This window comes from Scleropages formosus, chromosome 12 (assembly GCF_900964775.1).
Source record: "Scleropages formosus chromosome 12, fSclFor1.1, whole genome shotgun sequence".
NCBI lineage: Eukaryota > Metazoa > Chordata > Actinopteri > Osteoglossiformes > Osteoglossidae > Scleropages > Scleropages formosus.
In genome coordinates, this window is record NC_041817.1 from 14979076 (window position 1) to 14995609 (window position 16534).

Consider the following 16534-nt stretch of genomic DNA (forward strand, 5'->3'; position numbering starts at 1 on the left):
AGATGACCTGCTACTCATTTAAAAACAAATGCAAGATCCGTGTGAAGAGCAATACCTGCTACTGCTGTGACCTGTACAACTGCGAAAGGTGAGACGAGCAGAGGGTTCTGTTGGAAACATCCCAGAGAAGGTTTGTTACTTTAACTTATCACATACTGGTGGTGTAACACAGGGCAACATGAGATCAGTCTCAGAACTGTAAACATTCACAATACAGCTGTGCAAGTCCCCATGTCTTCCTGCAGTCCTGAAACCCTAACTACCGTGTCTCGCATACAATTGTGTGTCCTTCTGCAGCCCCGACTACAACGTCCAGTACTACATGTTCACACACGTGAACAGCTGCTCAGATGTGGTACACCTGTACCGCCTGCTGTGGTCCTCCGTGGTGCTCAATGTCCTGGGCCTTTTCTTGGGCATTGTCACAGCTGCCATCTTGGGCGCCTTCAAGGACATGGTAAGCCTCCGTTGATCATCCTGCATTCGCTTACCACCTCTTCCCGACGTCCACACAACGGAGTTTTTTTGAAAACATCCCCAACACAGCCAAACACTTTCAGCACCACTGGCCACCAAACAAACAAACTTCAAACCAACTGTAGTAACTACAACCCTTAGCAATACTGTTCATTATACACTGGCTCGTACTACATATACAGCTACTTCATCTGTGAAATGACAAACACACTATTCAGACACTGGCATTTGTGCATTTTTACAAATACTAAATGCAAAATAGTGATGTATCAACCTTAATGAACAGAAACACTGGCTGCACACACTGCGCTTATAACACACTCATCTGACAGCTGTTTGAGCAAGGCCAGTGATGCAACTGCTTGTTGATTCTGCCAGATTGACATTTGCACTAATCTGTGACGGGGTTCTTGGCAACCTGGCAAATTGCGAAACCAAGTGCAATGTTATATCAACTCGTGTTCCTCTGTCTGAGAACGGAACAGTTGGTCCTTTTGTTGACGCACTGTCACCAAAATTGGACGAAAGCCTGCGCGTGCGCACGCACATAAGTCCTTCTGTCCTGTGTCCACAGGCATCGACACCTCAGACATGTCCCAGCCCCGCTCCGCCCCCCCACATCTTATACAACCCCGCCCAGCATGTCCTCACCTATGCAGGATTCTGCCCTTCCAGTCAGTCGATGCCAGCCTACCCAAACTACCCTCTTCCTCTACAGGTACCTGATGTGCCCCTCTTCCTTCTGCTGTATCTTTTTACCGCCTTACACGGTGTGAAACGTAAAAAGGTATCAAATGAGTCAGCAGCCTTTCTTCAGGTCAAAGGCTCAAACTAGAAAAGGGGTAGCAGGTTGCAGGTTTGAATCCCACCACCTCCTGTTGTAGTACCCTTGAGAAAGGTTCTTACCTTGAAATGACCATGGTGCATAAGGATCATTTTTTGTAGTGAGTAAATAATTGCAGGTAACGTAACACTGTATGTTGCCTTGAAAAAAGATCAAGTAAAGGTAATGCGTTCTAAAAAGGGCACTTTGGCAGTGGGAACCCAAAAGGACAGATTCTCCCAAGTCTCCTGCATCTCATTTTGCATGTTCCCTGATAAGGGTCTCGGGTCCTTTTTTAAAAGGTATAAGGAAACACACACACAAAGGCTGAAACTGCTTGTCCCAAGTGGAACTCGAACCCCAGACCTGCCAGAGAGCAGGACCCGGCCAAACCCGCTGCACCACCATGCCCCCTGGTATGAGGAAATGTTAAAACTATACAGCAGCATAATTTTTACTGCAGCAGTTCAGGGAAAGTTCCTTGCTCAAGGATTTTAAAGCAGGGGGTGGGATTTGAACCTGCTGCCCAGAGTACTTCACAGATTCGCACTTTGACCTTCTGCACAGTGATTTCAGAATAAAATCTCAAAGGTCCTCTCTCCCTGCTCCAGAGCAACAGCCTTTCCTGTGTTGCCAGTTTGTCGTTTCTTTTCCAGAGCTGTAGGCGTTACCATAGCTTCCTACTGCTCAGTTCTGTGCAGCCCTGCCACCACAAACATGTCCTGTTCCTGCATTCTCTTCTCCAGCACCCCAGCAGTTACCAGCCGCCCTCGGCAGCACTGCCGGGCACCGAGGGCCCCACGTCCCCGTCAGAAGAGAGCCAGTCGCCTTCTCAGCCCATCTCACAGGCATCCTCCAGCTACATGCTAACCCCCAATGCCCCTGCTTTTTACGGTACGTCCTATGGCCCTTGTGAGAAGCCGCCACCCTACGCCTGCTGAGCTGCCCAGTTTGGGGGGGGAGCGCTGCGTCATCTCCCGACCTTCTACTGTCTGACAAGCACCCCTGGAGACGACAGCCCACCCCCTCCACATTACAGGATTTTACAGGTGGGCTACGCAATTCTGATGACATACAGCACAGCTTTTAAATGAAACATTGTCTGTACTACAGATCAGATATAGGACAAAATACAATTAAGACCTTCTCCTCAAGGTGTCAAATTAAATGTCTAAAATTTCTGAAGAGACATACTGAATCCTGGCTGTATGCATGGGGTGTCACCATTTTCACATCATTTGACTAGCAGGACTTTCTGAGCATGTCAGTATTTGAGTGTTACTATAAGCAGCTCTCCACATATCTAACTGTACATGTCCATTGTTATAACTGTGCTATTGTGGAAGTAGCAGCATAGACTGAAAACATGTTTTCTGAACACTGTGCTATAGCTTAGTCTTAAGTAGAAAGTACATTAAGGAAATCTTACACTGGAATTTAGGATATGACTGTATATCCTTGTTTGGTGTGTTCTGAAAAACTATATTGCAGTGTTTTGCTGTTTACACTTGAGGTTCCTCAGCATACTGATACTGTCTTACCTGTGTGCGAAAAGTAAACTGTTCACCGATTGTCTAAACAAGAGCAACTAAAGACAAAATTGCCTGTTTGCCATATTTATTTTAATACCAGTTTGTTGCTGGGGGAAAAAAACTTCAATATGTATCCCAGCAATCTGATGCTGGGATTCTCATGACAGACAAAATGGTGTCAAATACAGAAGATTTAAAAAAACACACACACACCAAAAAAAAAAAAAAAAAACTCAGAACATTAAGGGAAAAGTCTTAAATAGGATAACTGCTGTGTTAATGACTCACTATAAAACCAAGGGGGGGGGGATATTAACTGTGAATAGTTGAGAATTATGTACCCCAGTGAGATTTGAATAACCAGTTAGACTGAAGTTTGAATTTCCCTTGTTTCTAAAAAGCATTGAATAGTACAGTATTTACATAGCCTGTATATTACAGCAAACTCTTCTCAGTAGCTTACGAAGCAGCGTAGTAGTGTGATCGTTCCTGAATATAAATACATACCTCCGGTGGTTTGGTGTCTCTGATACTTGTCTGGGTGGGGTGGAAGACCCAGAAATACAGCGGTTTGACAGGTTGAGGATAGCGCTTGGAAGAAATGGACAGTGGCGGGGGAAGAGCACTGTGTGGATTTACTATGCTTACTGCTGTGGTCCTCCCAGGGGGCAGGAGTGAGACCGGATGTCATTGTGTTTGTAGAACGCCTCATCCAGGTTTAGCAATTGCCCGTTGATGACAACGTCCATGCAGCCCATGTAGAAAGCAGAGACCGGGGTGGACACCAGAGGTACATCTGTGGAGAAGACATTTAGCATTCAAAAGAAATGTTCATGTGGTGACCTTTGAAGTAAAGCAGCCAAGAACACAGGTGCTTTGCTTACCTGGGAGTCCTCCAAGGAAGGTGCTGGCTGGAGCGGCGAAGTCTAGGGCTTCTTGATTCTGACCTGCTTCAACCTCACCTTGTTGCCCGTCAACTTCCAGCAGGGTCAGGTTGCCTGCGATTGTCACGTTCACCAGGTGCTTCTCCGAATCGCACAGAAACGCCGGGATGCTGGTCACCACTGTTTCACCCATACTCACCAGAACATGCTGGGAACATAAAACACACAGAAAACTGTTCAGACACACATACACAGGTGCGCGCGCACACATTTTCATGCGACAGCCATGGCTGAAGCCTCACCTCCTGCCACAATTTTTTTGAGGGATGGTAATTGGAGAGGGAGACAGACAGAGGGACACCATCTTGACGGACGAGTGCAAACAAAACTCCCAGAGCGGAGGCAGGGCGAAGCGTCAGTTGAATATTCATCACCTGAGAATCTGCTGTAGGGACAGGCAGAGTCAGACAACCACAGCCGTAGCACTATGCGCCAGGGTCAAACACAGTATACGCACAGACGCACCATGGCTGAGATTGAAAAGGGCAAAGCCGCTGCCTGGGTAGAATGAGCCCTGGTCCTCTATGGAGAAGCACTGCATCTTCTCATTGGAGCGAATGGTCTCCTGGATGGAGTTGTCCTCACCCGTCAGCCAACGCCACTCCTTCATGCAGCCATCCAGTCGAGGGTTCACCTGGGGTGGGGGGTGCAGGGGAAGTGTCATCAGACCAAAAGTGACTTTGAGGCAATGTGGACCCAGATCAAACCAATTCAGGGCTGCAAAGGTCATAGGGGATGAGTATGAAAGATGATCTTACGATGGAAGAAGAGGGAACGCACCCAAACACACTTGAAATTGCATTCTGGAACTACAGCAGTCTTATGTGAGGGTCTGGAGATGATTCATACATACAAACTCAGTGTTCTCTCTCTCACACACACACACACAACCAGGGCTGAGGTCAAAAAAAGGCAACTCTGCTGCCTGGGTAGAATGAGCACAGTGTTAATCTGAAGACCTCTCAGTTGGGAAGACCAGAGTGCCACATTGAAGCTGCCTGCCTCCTCCACACCCTTTTTGTCACTCTTTCCCCTGTGAGTCACCAGCCAGAGCTGTCTAGACTCAAGAAAGTGCGCAGCCTCTTGGTGCCTCGGTCACAGGGAAGGCCCCACAGCAAAATACGAGACCCGTCAATCAAGGAGTCAAGATAAACAAGCGAAATGCAAACCTTGTTCCAGCAGAGGCTGAAAATCCCAGTCCATCAGCAACACATAAAATAAATGGTTCACTTGATCCGTACATTTGCGGATTTTAGCGTGTGAATAATGTAGTGTGGTGCTGTGGTACAGAATTTGTTGGTTTGCCCCAAGTGAACACCAAGACTTTCCAGGGAACTGTTTTGCTAGTGGAAAGAAGAGAAAGAGAGGAAAAAAAAAAAAAAAGTGTTTCACTGTGTAGGATACACAGGAGACCTGGAAAAGCTGACTGCAGCAGTACTCCAGCGACAGAGCCGAACGCTCAACTCCAAAAGGCAGCAATGCAATCGCACCCTTAAGAAATTAAATATTCATTATACTCCCAAAGCCTCCAAAGTTATGATACACACCACAACTGTTTTATTCTGTTTTGCAGTCGTCCCAGCGCCAGTTGGCACCCTGCAGTTGGCTCCTACACCATTTTCATTTCTCATGAGACAGTCTGGGCCAATGGTTTATCAGAACTGGCAATTTGACTGCAGTGTCACTCTATTTCCTGTATATTACAGAGTCCTTTGTTTTTCCTCCACATTTGGATCCAGAAAGAATTACCTCACAAAACTTTGGAAAATGAGTCAGCTGCTAATTGCAAGACCTTTTGGTCTGTATGTGGACTGTATGTGTCCACAATAACTCTGCTGTCGGAATATGAAAGACCGGGGGTCAGAAGTCCTGTAGAAGTTCATGAGGAATAGAAACGTGACATGTGACATTACATTATATCTTGGGTATCTGTTGTCTCAACTAAAGAGGGTTACACACCTATATAAGCTATACTTTCAGAGCTTGCGATGGCCAGTCGGGCAGGTTCTCTCACCTGGTGCACCAGGCCAGCCTCCCTGAACGGGACACCACCTATGGTGAGGTTAAGTTCATGCATCCCTTTCTTCAGGGTGAACAGGTCTCCATTCACTGCAATCTTCATCACTGCCTCCCGGTCAATCTTGATGACCAGACTACGCCCCTGCTCCTCCACAGAGATCTGGGAGTCGATCAGAAGACCAATGCATTTTTGGGGCAGTTATTAGAGACAACTGAACTTCTGATCAAACAGTGTAGTTGTTAGCTAGACATAAATCTACAGATTGCCAAGTCTTATGAAGGATTTAAAAGATTAACTTTGTTTTTTGTATATCATCATTCTCAGAAAACCTAAAAAATGGATTTTTGTACTTGTTTTACTTCATTCAGCTGACAGGAACAGCACTACAATGCTGATACTGCTCATTTTCATCTGTAGTTCCTGTGCTGTATACTGCACATTTTTCTAATGCCTGGAAAAACACTGCAAGAAATACTGTGGTCTATTAAGACACCTTTTCCTGGAAATGTAGATTCTATCCCAATCCATAATTGTGGATGAGAAAAAACGGTAAACGAGACAGTGAATGTCCACTAGTCAGGGACAAGGCCTTCTTACCCTGTGCCACTGCCCGTCGTTGACTGCTGGCCCACTGCTTGTCACCCGGCTCACTGGCCCATACTTTAGTTGCAGTTCCAGTTTCCCATGGTGCATTGCCAATACAATCCAAGAGCTGTTCAGGTGGCCTCCAGCAAAGAAAATGACTCCTTCAGGGTCAAAGGTCCTCAGGTCAAATTCAGCAGTGAAGCTGTGATGTAGAGCAGAAGTTAGAGGTTGTTTTATATAAACAGCTGAATGTTGTGGTGATTTTGGATGAGGTCCTTCCACAGAACGGAATTACTAATCTGTGTACGCAACAGTTAACAGGCTCTCGAACTCTTACCCAGTATGAACCCTCCGGCGAAAGCGCAGCCGGATGACGGGCACCCCGCTGAACATGCGGCCCAAGTAGAGAGAACGAGAGCTCCTCTTCATATTCAGAGGCAGGCAGGGCTCAACAGGCTGAGAACATGGGCAACAGTGTTTACACAGGGTCATAAAAGGACAGACACACAAACACTCTGAATACACTGGGAACGAATTGTACCAAATTAGAATTGCAACATGAGACACGAACAGAGCCACAGAGAAAAATAAATTTATTTATTTAGCAGGTGCTTTCCTTCAAAGCAACACTACAGAGAGTTCATTGGAAGTTATCAGCCCACACATCTTATTCACCAAGGTGACTTACACTGCTAGATACACTACTTACAATGGGTCATTCATCCATACATCAGTGGAACACACTATGGGGGAATCTGAAGAGCATGTCTTTGGACTGCAGGAAAAACCCATACAGACACAGGGAGAACATGCAAACTCCACACAAACTGAGTGGGGATCAAACCCATGTCTTCTCACACCATCCAGGTGCTGAGAGACAGCAGTGCTACTTGCTGTGCCACTGTGTTGCCCTATATATAATAAATACTGACAAACTTGAGTGGAGGGGACCCAAACAAGGCTGCAGAATTTTGTCAACAGCAGCAGTAGGTAAATAATGAAGGTGGGAACTACTGAGTGCAAGGGGGTCTCATAACAGCTCATAAAGAACAGCAGAACTTTCTTTTCAAAATGAGGGACATTCTGCCTTAAAAGCAGGGAATCTGTATCAAAAAGCAGAGTTTCCCTGATAGTGGGGAAGGAAAAATTCCAAGGGCTAAAATGGCATGTAACAGAGCAAGACAACGAGTTCAGTGGGTGTGAGGGGTACAGTGTGTGCCATTACCTCGCAACTCCTCAGGTCCTGTGCCAGCTTCTTGCCCCGCCGTCCATCACAGAAACAGCTGAAGCTCCCCGGCGTGTTGACGCACTCTTCGGAGCACATCTGCATTTCACATTCATCCACATCTGGGGATCGGGGAGAGACAGGTTTGCACGGAGCCCTCTCATTAACACTGCTCCGCACACTGGGGTGCATATAGAGGCAACAGGGAGTAGTGTGATGGTTAAGGAAAGAGACCTGCAGCACCATATTACAAAGGTACTTGTAAGGCTGGGCATATTAAAGAAGCCATTTTTCATGTGAATTATTTTGAAATTACCACAAGTCATTTCAAACAAATAAAAAAACACTGAGGAGGATTTAAATGTAAGAAGCTACAGATACCCAGTGCTACCTCAATCCTCAAGAACATGCTCCATACAGACAGAGAAATTATAAACATCCACGTCTCATAAGAACCCGTGGTTTACAGAAAACTCATTCCTCCGCTACAGCAGCAAGGGACCTGGCTGCTAATGCTGCTGTTTTGTTATTGCTGTGTGTATGCAATTTCCTGTCAGAAGGAGCCTTTTTGACCTCATGCATTCTTTTCAGTCCCTGTGGAAACAGTCAGGCACTAACTTGCAGTGCAAATAAAAGATTTGGATTACACTGTTACATTTTTAATCCCTTTTTTCACAAAGATGTCATTTCAAAATTTGGCCTTTGCAGCAGACAGTGATCTTAATGTTACAGGAAAAACCATGGACATTTTCCCACATGAGTGATGTAAATACAAAACAAAATACCTGCAGAAGAAACAAAACTTGTCCTTTCCGTGCTATGCATTTGTGTCTTTATGGTGCAGTATTTAGTAGCAATAAGCTGAAATGTGTGAATGTGTATCTGAGGTACAGAAATGTATGACCATTCAGCTGCCAAAATATATAAAGGTTGAATGTATTAACCGTTAAACATATATCTGACCGTCCAGGTATAGCTGTACTCAGACACGCCTATGCTTTAGGACAGTCATAAATGTGCGCGTGAGAGACACTTACCCTTACAGGACTTGGACACATTGTCATAAACGTATCCCTCCTCACACAGACACTGGTACGACCCTATGAGGTTGATGCACTGTGCAGTCCCACACACCCCAGGGTCATCTGTACACTCATCCACATCTGAAACAGAGGAGTGGAAGCTTATGATAAAGCTTCCACAAACTGCATTTGGAGGCCAACAGAAAGTCTGAAGGGCTTCAGTTACATGTCCTTCACAGATCTGAGTTCATGAAGGGGTGAATAATTGTCCACTGAGAGCTGTATGCAAATGAGTTCATTCCAATTTATCCCACTGGCCTAACTGGTGAAACTAGTATCAATAACAACAATAACCTTTATTTTACATATGGTCTTCAAAAGCAGATTTCAAAGTCTTTTACAACAAAAAAAAATAGAAACATAAGTTACTTAGAACACACACACACACACACACACACACACACACACACACAGATACAGAAATATGGGTTACAGAAATCCACCTTAAATGTTAGTATTTAAAAAAAAATAAATTGGAGGAAAGGAGAATTGGGGCAGAAAAAGAGGGTATGCAAATTTATATAATAGGTCTTAAGCCTGGATTTAAAAAGGACCCAAAGCAGAAGAACCCCAAATATTCCTGGGAAAGAAATTCTACAGTGAAGGGTCATAGCAAGAGAAGGGCCTCTCTAACAGAAAGGAGGGGAGCTTGAGGGATCTGTGAGAGGCCAGAGTCAGGTGAAGAAGAACTGCAAGGTTGCCAGAAAGCTCAGACAGGTCCCAAGCCATTTAAAGGTTTACAGGAAAACATGAGGATTTTTAAGTGAACTCAAACCAATACAAGTGTGGTGTGGTCTCACAGGACAGGATTCAAGGTGTTAAACTCTGAACCTAATGGAGCTTCTTCATGATGGGTTTTGAGGCTCCAGTGAGGAGGGAATTAAAGTTATCAGTTCTGGAGAAGATTAATAAGTACATCTTTTGGAAAAATCAATCACGTAAAACATAAGGACTTAAATTATGAGGCACAAGAAACACAGATTTTTCTCCAGTTGGAAAAATGAACGGGGGAGAAAGAAAAAAAAAAAAAAAAAAAAACATTGCTCTTAAATCTATTCACATCCATGCCCTCCCCTGCATGATCCAAACAATATGAATGATAGTGAAGGAACCTTACCTCTACATAGGTGCCGGTCAGCCAGCACGTAACCCTGTTGGCAGGAACACCGATAACTTCCAAGGGTGTTGTTGCAGAGGTGCTCACAGCCCCCATTGTTATTGCTACACTCATTTATGTCTGCCACACACACACACAAAGAATCTCATTACACAGTAGATTGAGCCAAGGTATCGACATGCTGAGCCACCAAGAACAAAACCTTTTAAATTGTGTGTTTGTGAGGCACTGGAAGTGTGCTGGCTCTTTGCGTGTGGTGCTGGACTCCTGCACACTCGGCATAGTGTGACAAGGCTCGGCGCAGTAAGAAATAAGGAAATCGCGGGTGCCCGGTTCACCGAGCATGCCCCTTCACTGACTTCTCTGATCACGCTAACTAGAGCTTGGTGATTTCACCCACAGCGCTTACATTCGGCACAACAATTACACCCTGACTACAAGGTGATTTCATAAAGGGACTGAATTTATCTGTAATTTGTTTAATGTACATGAGTAAATAACATGACCAAAATGAACTCACAGTGCTTCCCAACTAGTTGGGGAAAAAAAGAACAGTTTTCATTTGTTGTAATATTGTAAGCCATTCAGTTGTTATATTACAGAACATCGACTGCGATGTGGCACTTGGTTAAATCTCCGAACCACTGATTTGTATCAACTCAGTGCAGAGACTGTTAGGAAGAAAGTAAAAATATAAATGTGGAGGTTGCAAAGAAAAGAGAACTAGCTGCAGTAATCAAGTGTTAGGTTCTAATCTTGCAAAAACGTTACATAAAATTTTGAAAGCTTAGTGCTCTTCATTGGCTTTCACGAAGAACCCGTATCAGTCTTTGTGTCGATTACATCAGAAACGTGCGATGGTACCTTTCTCGCATGTGGCACCCGTCCATCCAGTGAAGCAGTGACAATGGAAGTCGCCCTTCTTGTCCTCACATCGCACTGTCCCCCTAGGGTTGCAGGGCGGAGGCGAGCACTGGTCTGGGATGTCTGACACAGAGAGAGAAAGAAAGCCTTACAGTCTGATCCCCTGAAATATGATTATTCATGTAGTGCACACACAAATGTTCAGTCCAGTGAAACTACATTAATTCAAAGGCGAGCACCGAGTGAAGCAGAATGTTTCCCGACTGCACACTGGTGGAGAGCGTGCCATTTTAGCACGACTTTCACAGGTGAGAAGCACCGCAACTGTTTTAACAGAAATTACTTCTTCAGCTAAACGAGTTCCCTATTCTTGGGTCAGTCAACAAAGGGTACGGTTCAGGTTTCTAGCATCCATGTAGGCGTGAGCTTCAGAAGGAGTAACACTGGCATACACCATTATTAGAGTGGAGTGAAAGTGACAGAATGCATTTCTGACAGCCAAGCCTCTATGGACTCTGCCACACAACATAGCCCACGCAGCACACAAGATGACCACATGCATAATTCCTCATCTTCTAAACATGATAAGGACAGGAGATGTGTTCACAAATCCATTTCTTCTTCTGTCAAAAATTGCTCATTTAAACACTGCACGCAATGTGTAACATACGGTATTGAACTTTTGCATCTGAAGCACGGACCTCGAAAGCATTTAGCATTTCTATGGCTTTAACCAAATTAATTTAGCAAGTTCTTGTTGCACTGTCACCACTTTTCAGAGATACTGTATTGAACAATTAAAAAAAAAAAAAAAAAAAAAAAAAAAAAAAAAAAAGCATAACAGATATATGCTCCAGTGATGCAAACACAAAATCATGACGACTGCAAGTGAAGCTTGACTGGTACTGCTGGTTTAAAAAAAAAAGTATATACAGTATATTTATTAAATGACGACATGACTGAACTTGTTACTGTCACTTTGTATAGCAAATGTGAAAAACAGTCATTTATTTATCTATTTTCCAGGTAAGTTGAGGACTTACTCCAATCAATCTCTCCTTGTTCCTGTCCACGATTGACATAAAAGCTAACTTTTAAGAACCTATACAGACTAATTCCAGCTCAGTACATCTCTTGCCCAGTGCTTCAATAGGAACTTGTCTTTTAAATGCTGACACATCATTCCCAGTAACAAGCAATGTGTGTTCAATACTGACAGAGCCATTTAGTTAATGATCTCCGCCTAATTCGCATGAGCTTGCTGACTGAAAGAGAAACAAACGCATTACTGCCCAACTTTGTTTCCCGGAGACGACTCCCTGAAGCTGTGCAGTGAGGGTGCAGTATAGACACTTGAGCGAACAAGCCTGGGCATGCCTGGGTATGCAAGGGAGAGGCTCAGCGCATCAGTGAGAGAGAGGGACAAAGAGAAAAAGAAAGAGATAGGGGAGAGATGGCAGGAGGTGGGGGTATGAATACACAGAAAATGATCCAGCTGAAAATCAGGCTCATGCAGCAGCTTGTCTGGAATCAACTGTCACTTCGGAGCCGGCTGCTCTGGGGCCCAGTGTCCTGAGGCTCCGGCTGAAAAGCGCACGCACGGCGCTGCTGCGAGCACGTGGGCCGGCTGCAGGGCTGCAGCTCTCCTCGAACAAGCTCTTCCGCACTGCTCTGCCGTAAGTCCCAGAGTTCCCCTCCCTGCAGCGGAAAGGCACTGCAGTGCAGCTGAACAGGGGGGCAGAGCGCTCCCCGTTCCACTATTTATAAACCTCACACACAGCATACTGCAGAAGGAAAAGGGCGATGGAGAAAGGGAAAGATGGAAAGGAGGAGAGCAAAGGAGAGCAGAGCAAAAGAAAAAGCGCAGAAGGAAACTCACTGTGGACGCAGGTGATGAGATCCTGCCTCTTCTCCCAGTCTCCAAACTTGTTCACGCAGTCTGACACAGAGGGAGCACAAGCAGGAGAAAACAGAGTTGTCAGCAGTGTCTCCGAATGCACGTCTATGGCCCAGCTGCTATGCAGTGACATGATGCACCCTGTTCAGCTAAACAAAGAGAAAACAACTTACCTAAATACTTGGGATAGAAGTACTCCTGCAGAGAGAAAGAAAGAGAAATGATGGGGGATTATATGCATCCCTCTGATGTCTACAGTAATGCAGAACATATCTGTGCTAAGCTAATATCAAAAGTAACAAGTCTTTGCAGAGCCAGTATCTCCAGTTATAATGAGCAGACATGGGATTATGAACCCCAGATCCAGCACTTCAGCACATGGAACCCATTTCCCAACCTCGGGTCTCCACTAAACAAGCTGGCTGACACACCAAGAACCTCAAAGTGAGCACGCTCACATCAAACGCTTGGCATGGAGTCGAGCAGGCACGGAGACCATTCGGATCAGGTGGGTCTCCCGCACGGACCTGACAGGGTGGAGCCGCATGTATTCTGGCACCAACTACACAGACACCGGGCATTTTAAGTTGGGGTGTCCCAGCATATGTTAATAGAGCCATCTGGAAGGGCCTTCTGGGTTACTCGCCTACCTGCCACTTGAGTGCAGCAATTCAACTGTGAGCAGATTTTTATAAACCAAGAACACAAACTCCCAGCAATACATATACACACAATATGGGCTAAAATGAAGATGTCAATTGTGCATTACACCTGCCAGGTCTTTCACCAATCAACTGGCAGCGAACAGAAACACACATACTGATGGGTCAAGTATCGCAAAGCTGCTTGTATTGTGGTTTTTGTATGTGGGTCAAACATTTCATTTTCACTAAGCCTAAAAGACCATGAGAAATCAAAACAAAAAACAGGTGGGGGGAGGGATTACATTCAAATTCCAGGGAGAAAGAAAGGAATGAAGATCCACCAATTTACTTTGGAGAAAGGAGGGAGAGATTTTCCGTAGAAAAAAGCCGGAAGGTCCAAGTTCACGGATGAGTATGAGCAGCCTGCGCCTAGCACAGACCGAGGGAGTGTTCACTGCAGTAAAATTCTGATGGGGTGGGGCCAGGTTGAGCCCAGTTTCGAGTGTGAAATCAGTTTCAATGCATGCTTTTAAACAAGAAGCTTCTTATAAAACAGCACCTTATTTCTTTCCCCCCAGTGCTAATTACACAAGTTCCATTTGACCATCTCCATCTGTCTTTATCTGTGCTCTCTGACCTTTTGTCCTTGACCTCTGGGGATACTGTTCACTGATCTTATTTTACCTTGCACTCCCCATTATGACATATCAGTATTCTTTTTCATTGTCGCACGAATTCTAAAGGTCATCCTGTAATCAGAATATAGCGTAAGGGTGCTGGAGTCAGCACAGTAGCTGAAAACTCAGCAACTTTCCAAATCAAATCTTCAAAGGAGTGGCCTTCTAACCCATATTTCACGCAAGTCATTCAACTACAGTCCTACTACTGCAGTCTGCAACATACTAATGAATAATTCATCTAAATAAATTCATGCAGCAGGAGGCATATCCACCGTGCCATTGTTAACCAAATGTCCATCTGCCCCGTTTGTGGCTGAACCCCTCACAAACCTGGTTGACCCCTCTTCCACAAAACCTCGCTCACTCACCCCACCCAATTGCACACGAGCCGAACACCTCCAACCTCAGACGAACCGACCCGCGCTGCCCAAAGGACGATCACGTCACGCGCCACAAGAACGAACCGAGCCCAGCTCTCGCATGCCTCCGTATTCAGAAATCCGCAAAGCCCACACAGCTTTCAGCTGCGAGCATCACATTTTCGGCGTGGCTGAGCGGCATTTGTGATTGAAAACGCATTCCAATCCTCCTCCATCACTGCCACTCCGCAGCGCTCCACTCATCCTCTTACCGTAAGCAGCCGCTCAGAGACGCGCTTGCCACCGGCGTGGAGGCAAACTATTTACATAATCATGCGCGCGAGCATCCCCTGACATCACAATAACTTCTCCGATAAGGGCCCGAGGACTCGGTGTAAGGGACCTCCTAACAGGCTGAAAAACCGGCACCTACACCCACTGAGGGAAGAGGTTCTTATCCTCTTCTAGTCAATGAACCCCACTGGGAAGCTGATGAAGGCCAAAGACCCCCCCCCAAAAAAACATCCATAAAGTTAGAGAAAACACAGCACTGAAGTTAATGCGATGAAATAAGATTACCGCCACGTAGAAACAGTAATAGCATTACCACAGTAATAGCATCGGGATATTATTTTAGTTTCAACTTCCACACACAGTTACTGTTATTTCAAGGCAAGCTGGTCCTGGACCCTCCGAAGCTCCGGGTGAAGAACTCGAGGCGGCGGTAGGGGAACAAGCCCTTGATATACTGGCAGCAAAGATGTTGCGAGAACTTCGGCAGAACAACGCGTCTGGCGTGAGATGTCAGATGATGCCTGGATGGCTTGAGGACAGCAGCAAATATGCAGGTGTGGGTGAAGAGAGGGGAGCGGAAGGTGTTCAGCGCCACAGAAATGGTGCAGAGAACAGCTTAGGAGCGCAGGAATGTCCTGGGTTACCTTGACTATGGGGGAGGGGAGGACAAGGACAAGAGGGACATGACTGCAGCAGCGCCTCACTCACTCACCTCAGGTGCTGCAACCCTCGGAAACACTCACACACTCGACGCAGCGCGCCGGGAAATACACCCGGTGGAAAACAAGAGCACTTTTCTATGTAAAGTTCGCGTGTACGTCGCCGGTGGGGGTATTATTTCAGTGAAGACGAGGAGAAACGCAGCGCAGCTCCGAGCTCAGTCAGTAACACGGAGAGAACTGACAGAGGTCATGGAGTCATTCACTGTCAGCCGCCCGCGGGCTGCGCGCGCGTGCGGGGGAGCGAGAGAGAGAGAGAAAGAGAGCGAGCGAGAGGCGACTCACCGTCTCCGGGTCGTTCTCGAACACCTCCCTGGCCTCTTCGAAGCTGCAGCGCTCCTCCACGCACTCCCGCTCCAGGTGGCCCTGCTTCGTCTCCTCGAACACCTGGTAGGCTCGCTTCTCCCTGCGCAGGAACTGGTGCGCCTCCTCCGGCGACAGCGACACTGGGAGCGGCGAGAAAAAGCACACACAGCGAACACCTGAAAAAGCGACTCGCGTTTTAGTTGCAACCGCCGAAGCGGCGGCGGCGCGGGTCGGCAGACCTGGCTGGTCACGAGCGCAGCCGCTCCGCCTCCCCCTCGTGCGGCTCTCCCGCCGACCCAATGCGGGCGCGCGCTTCGGCAGTGTGACCCTCACGCTCGCGGCGAACCGAGAGGCAGGATAGGTAGTTCGCCCGCACATACGCCGTGGGGATGATGGAGGAGGCGAGCGGCCACTCACACGGCTGCGGTTCGTTACGCGGAAGGTTCTGGGTACTCACACTGCGACGAGCTGGAGGCGAGGAGAAGCAGCACCAGCAGCGCTGCCGCTGCGAACGCGGTCGGGCTCGGCGGCATCGTGTCGGTGGGGCAAAGCGAGTCGCTGCTCAGCGCGGAAAGTTTGCTCTGTCGGAGCTCGTCGAGCGGAGAGCTGCTGCTGCTGGCAGCCGAAGAAGCCGCAGTGCAAGTGCTGGAGAGAGCAGCAGGAGCATCCAGCGGCGTGGAGAGCGCGCCTCCGACCGAGTCCTTTGCTCACAGCAGCGCTGCCAGCGACGCGCCGTAACGAGGCAGCGCGGAGATCATCATGTCGTCGCGTCCGTGTCACACAGCGCCGGACCGAGGACTGAGTACCGAGCTCCCGAGGCGGCTCTCGCTGCACTGTGTCCTCTCTCCTGTGGAAAAATGGCGTGAATTAAGGTGACATTCTGTGCGGAGCCGCAGCCGCGCTGCTCTGGTACCGCCCTCGGAGCCGCACTCGAATTACTGCGAGTGACGTAGGATTTCCCCAAAA

The 16534-nt window shown here is 47.0% G+C and overlaps 2 protein-coding genes across 8 annotated transcripts in view; one reads left to right on the top strand and one right to left on the bottom strand.

Moving 5' to 3' along the window:
- The window catches only part of tmem255b (transmembrane protein 255B), an 18735-nt gene extending 15671 nt beyond the window's left edge, over positions 1 to 3064 (top strand). For all 6 annotated transcript variants that reach the window (XM_018758390.2, XM_018758362.2, XM_018758381.2 and 3 more), the window contains 4 exons: positions 3 to 88; positions 298 to 457; positions 1052 to 1195; positions 2047 to 3064. In XM_018758390.2, coding sequence (XP_018613906.1) covers positions 3 to 88; positions 298 to 457; positions 1052 to 1195; positions 2047 to 2241 — 585 coding nt within the window. In that variant the 3' untranslated portion in view covers positions 2242 to 3064. The remainder of the gene's footprint in view (positions 1 to 2; positions 89 to 297; positions 458 to 1051; positions 1196 to 2046) is intronic.
- gas6 (growth arrest-specific 6) lies at positions 2950 to 16520 on the bottom strand. 2 transcript variants are annotated; one of them, XM_018758352.2, is made up of 15 exons: positions 16026 to 16520; positions 15548 to 15708; positions 12740 to 12764; positions 12549 to 12608; positions 10670 to 10792; positions 9806 to 9925; positions 8644 to 8769; positions 7607 to 7728; positions 6719 to 6837; positions 6394 to 6583; positions 5791 to 5955; positions 4242 to 4410; positions 4019 to 4158; positions 3717 to 3924; positions 2950 to 3628 (listed from the first exon to the last, which is right to left on the bottom strand). In XM_018758352.2, exons 1-15 carry the CDS (start codon positions 16099 to 16101, stop codon positions 3477 to 3479), a joined length of 1956 nt encoding a protein of 651 aa, XP_018613868.2. In that variant the 5' UTR covers positions 16102 to 16520; the 3' UTR covers positions 2950 to 3476. The 2 variants fall into 2 exon arrangements, with proteins under 2 accessions (XP_018613868.2, XP_018613860.2); XM_018758344.2 differs by having other exon boundaries at positions 4019 to 4161.
- Between the last annotated feature and the right edge of the window lie 14 nt (positions 16521 to 16534).

Bases quoted from the DNA above. Each gene is read 5' to 3' on its own strand.
- gas6 (XM_018758344.2), bottom strand. From the start codon at position 16,101: ATGCCGCCGAGCCCGACCGCGTTCGCAGCGGCAGCGCTGCTGGTGCTG. The intron at 15,709-16,025 runs GTGAGTACCCAG...CGCCGCTCCCAG, and splicing joins CGCCTCCAGCTCGTCGCAGT to TGTCGCTGTCGCCGGAGGAG. The intron at 7,729-8,643 runs GTAAGTGTCTCT...CCCGATCCCCAG, and splicing joins TGTGTCCAAGTCCTGTAAGG to ATGTGGATGAATGTGAAATG.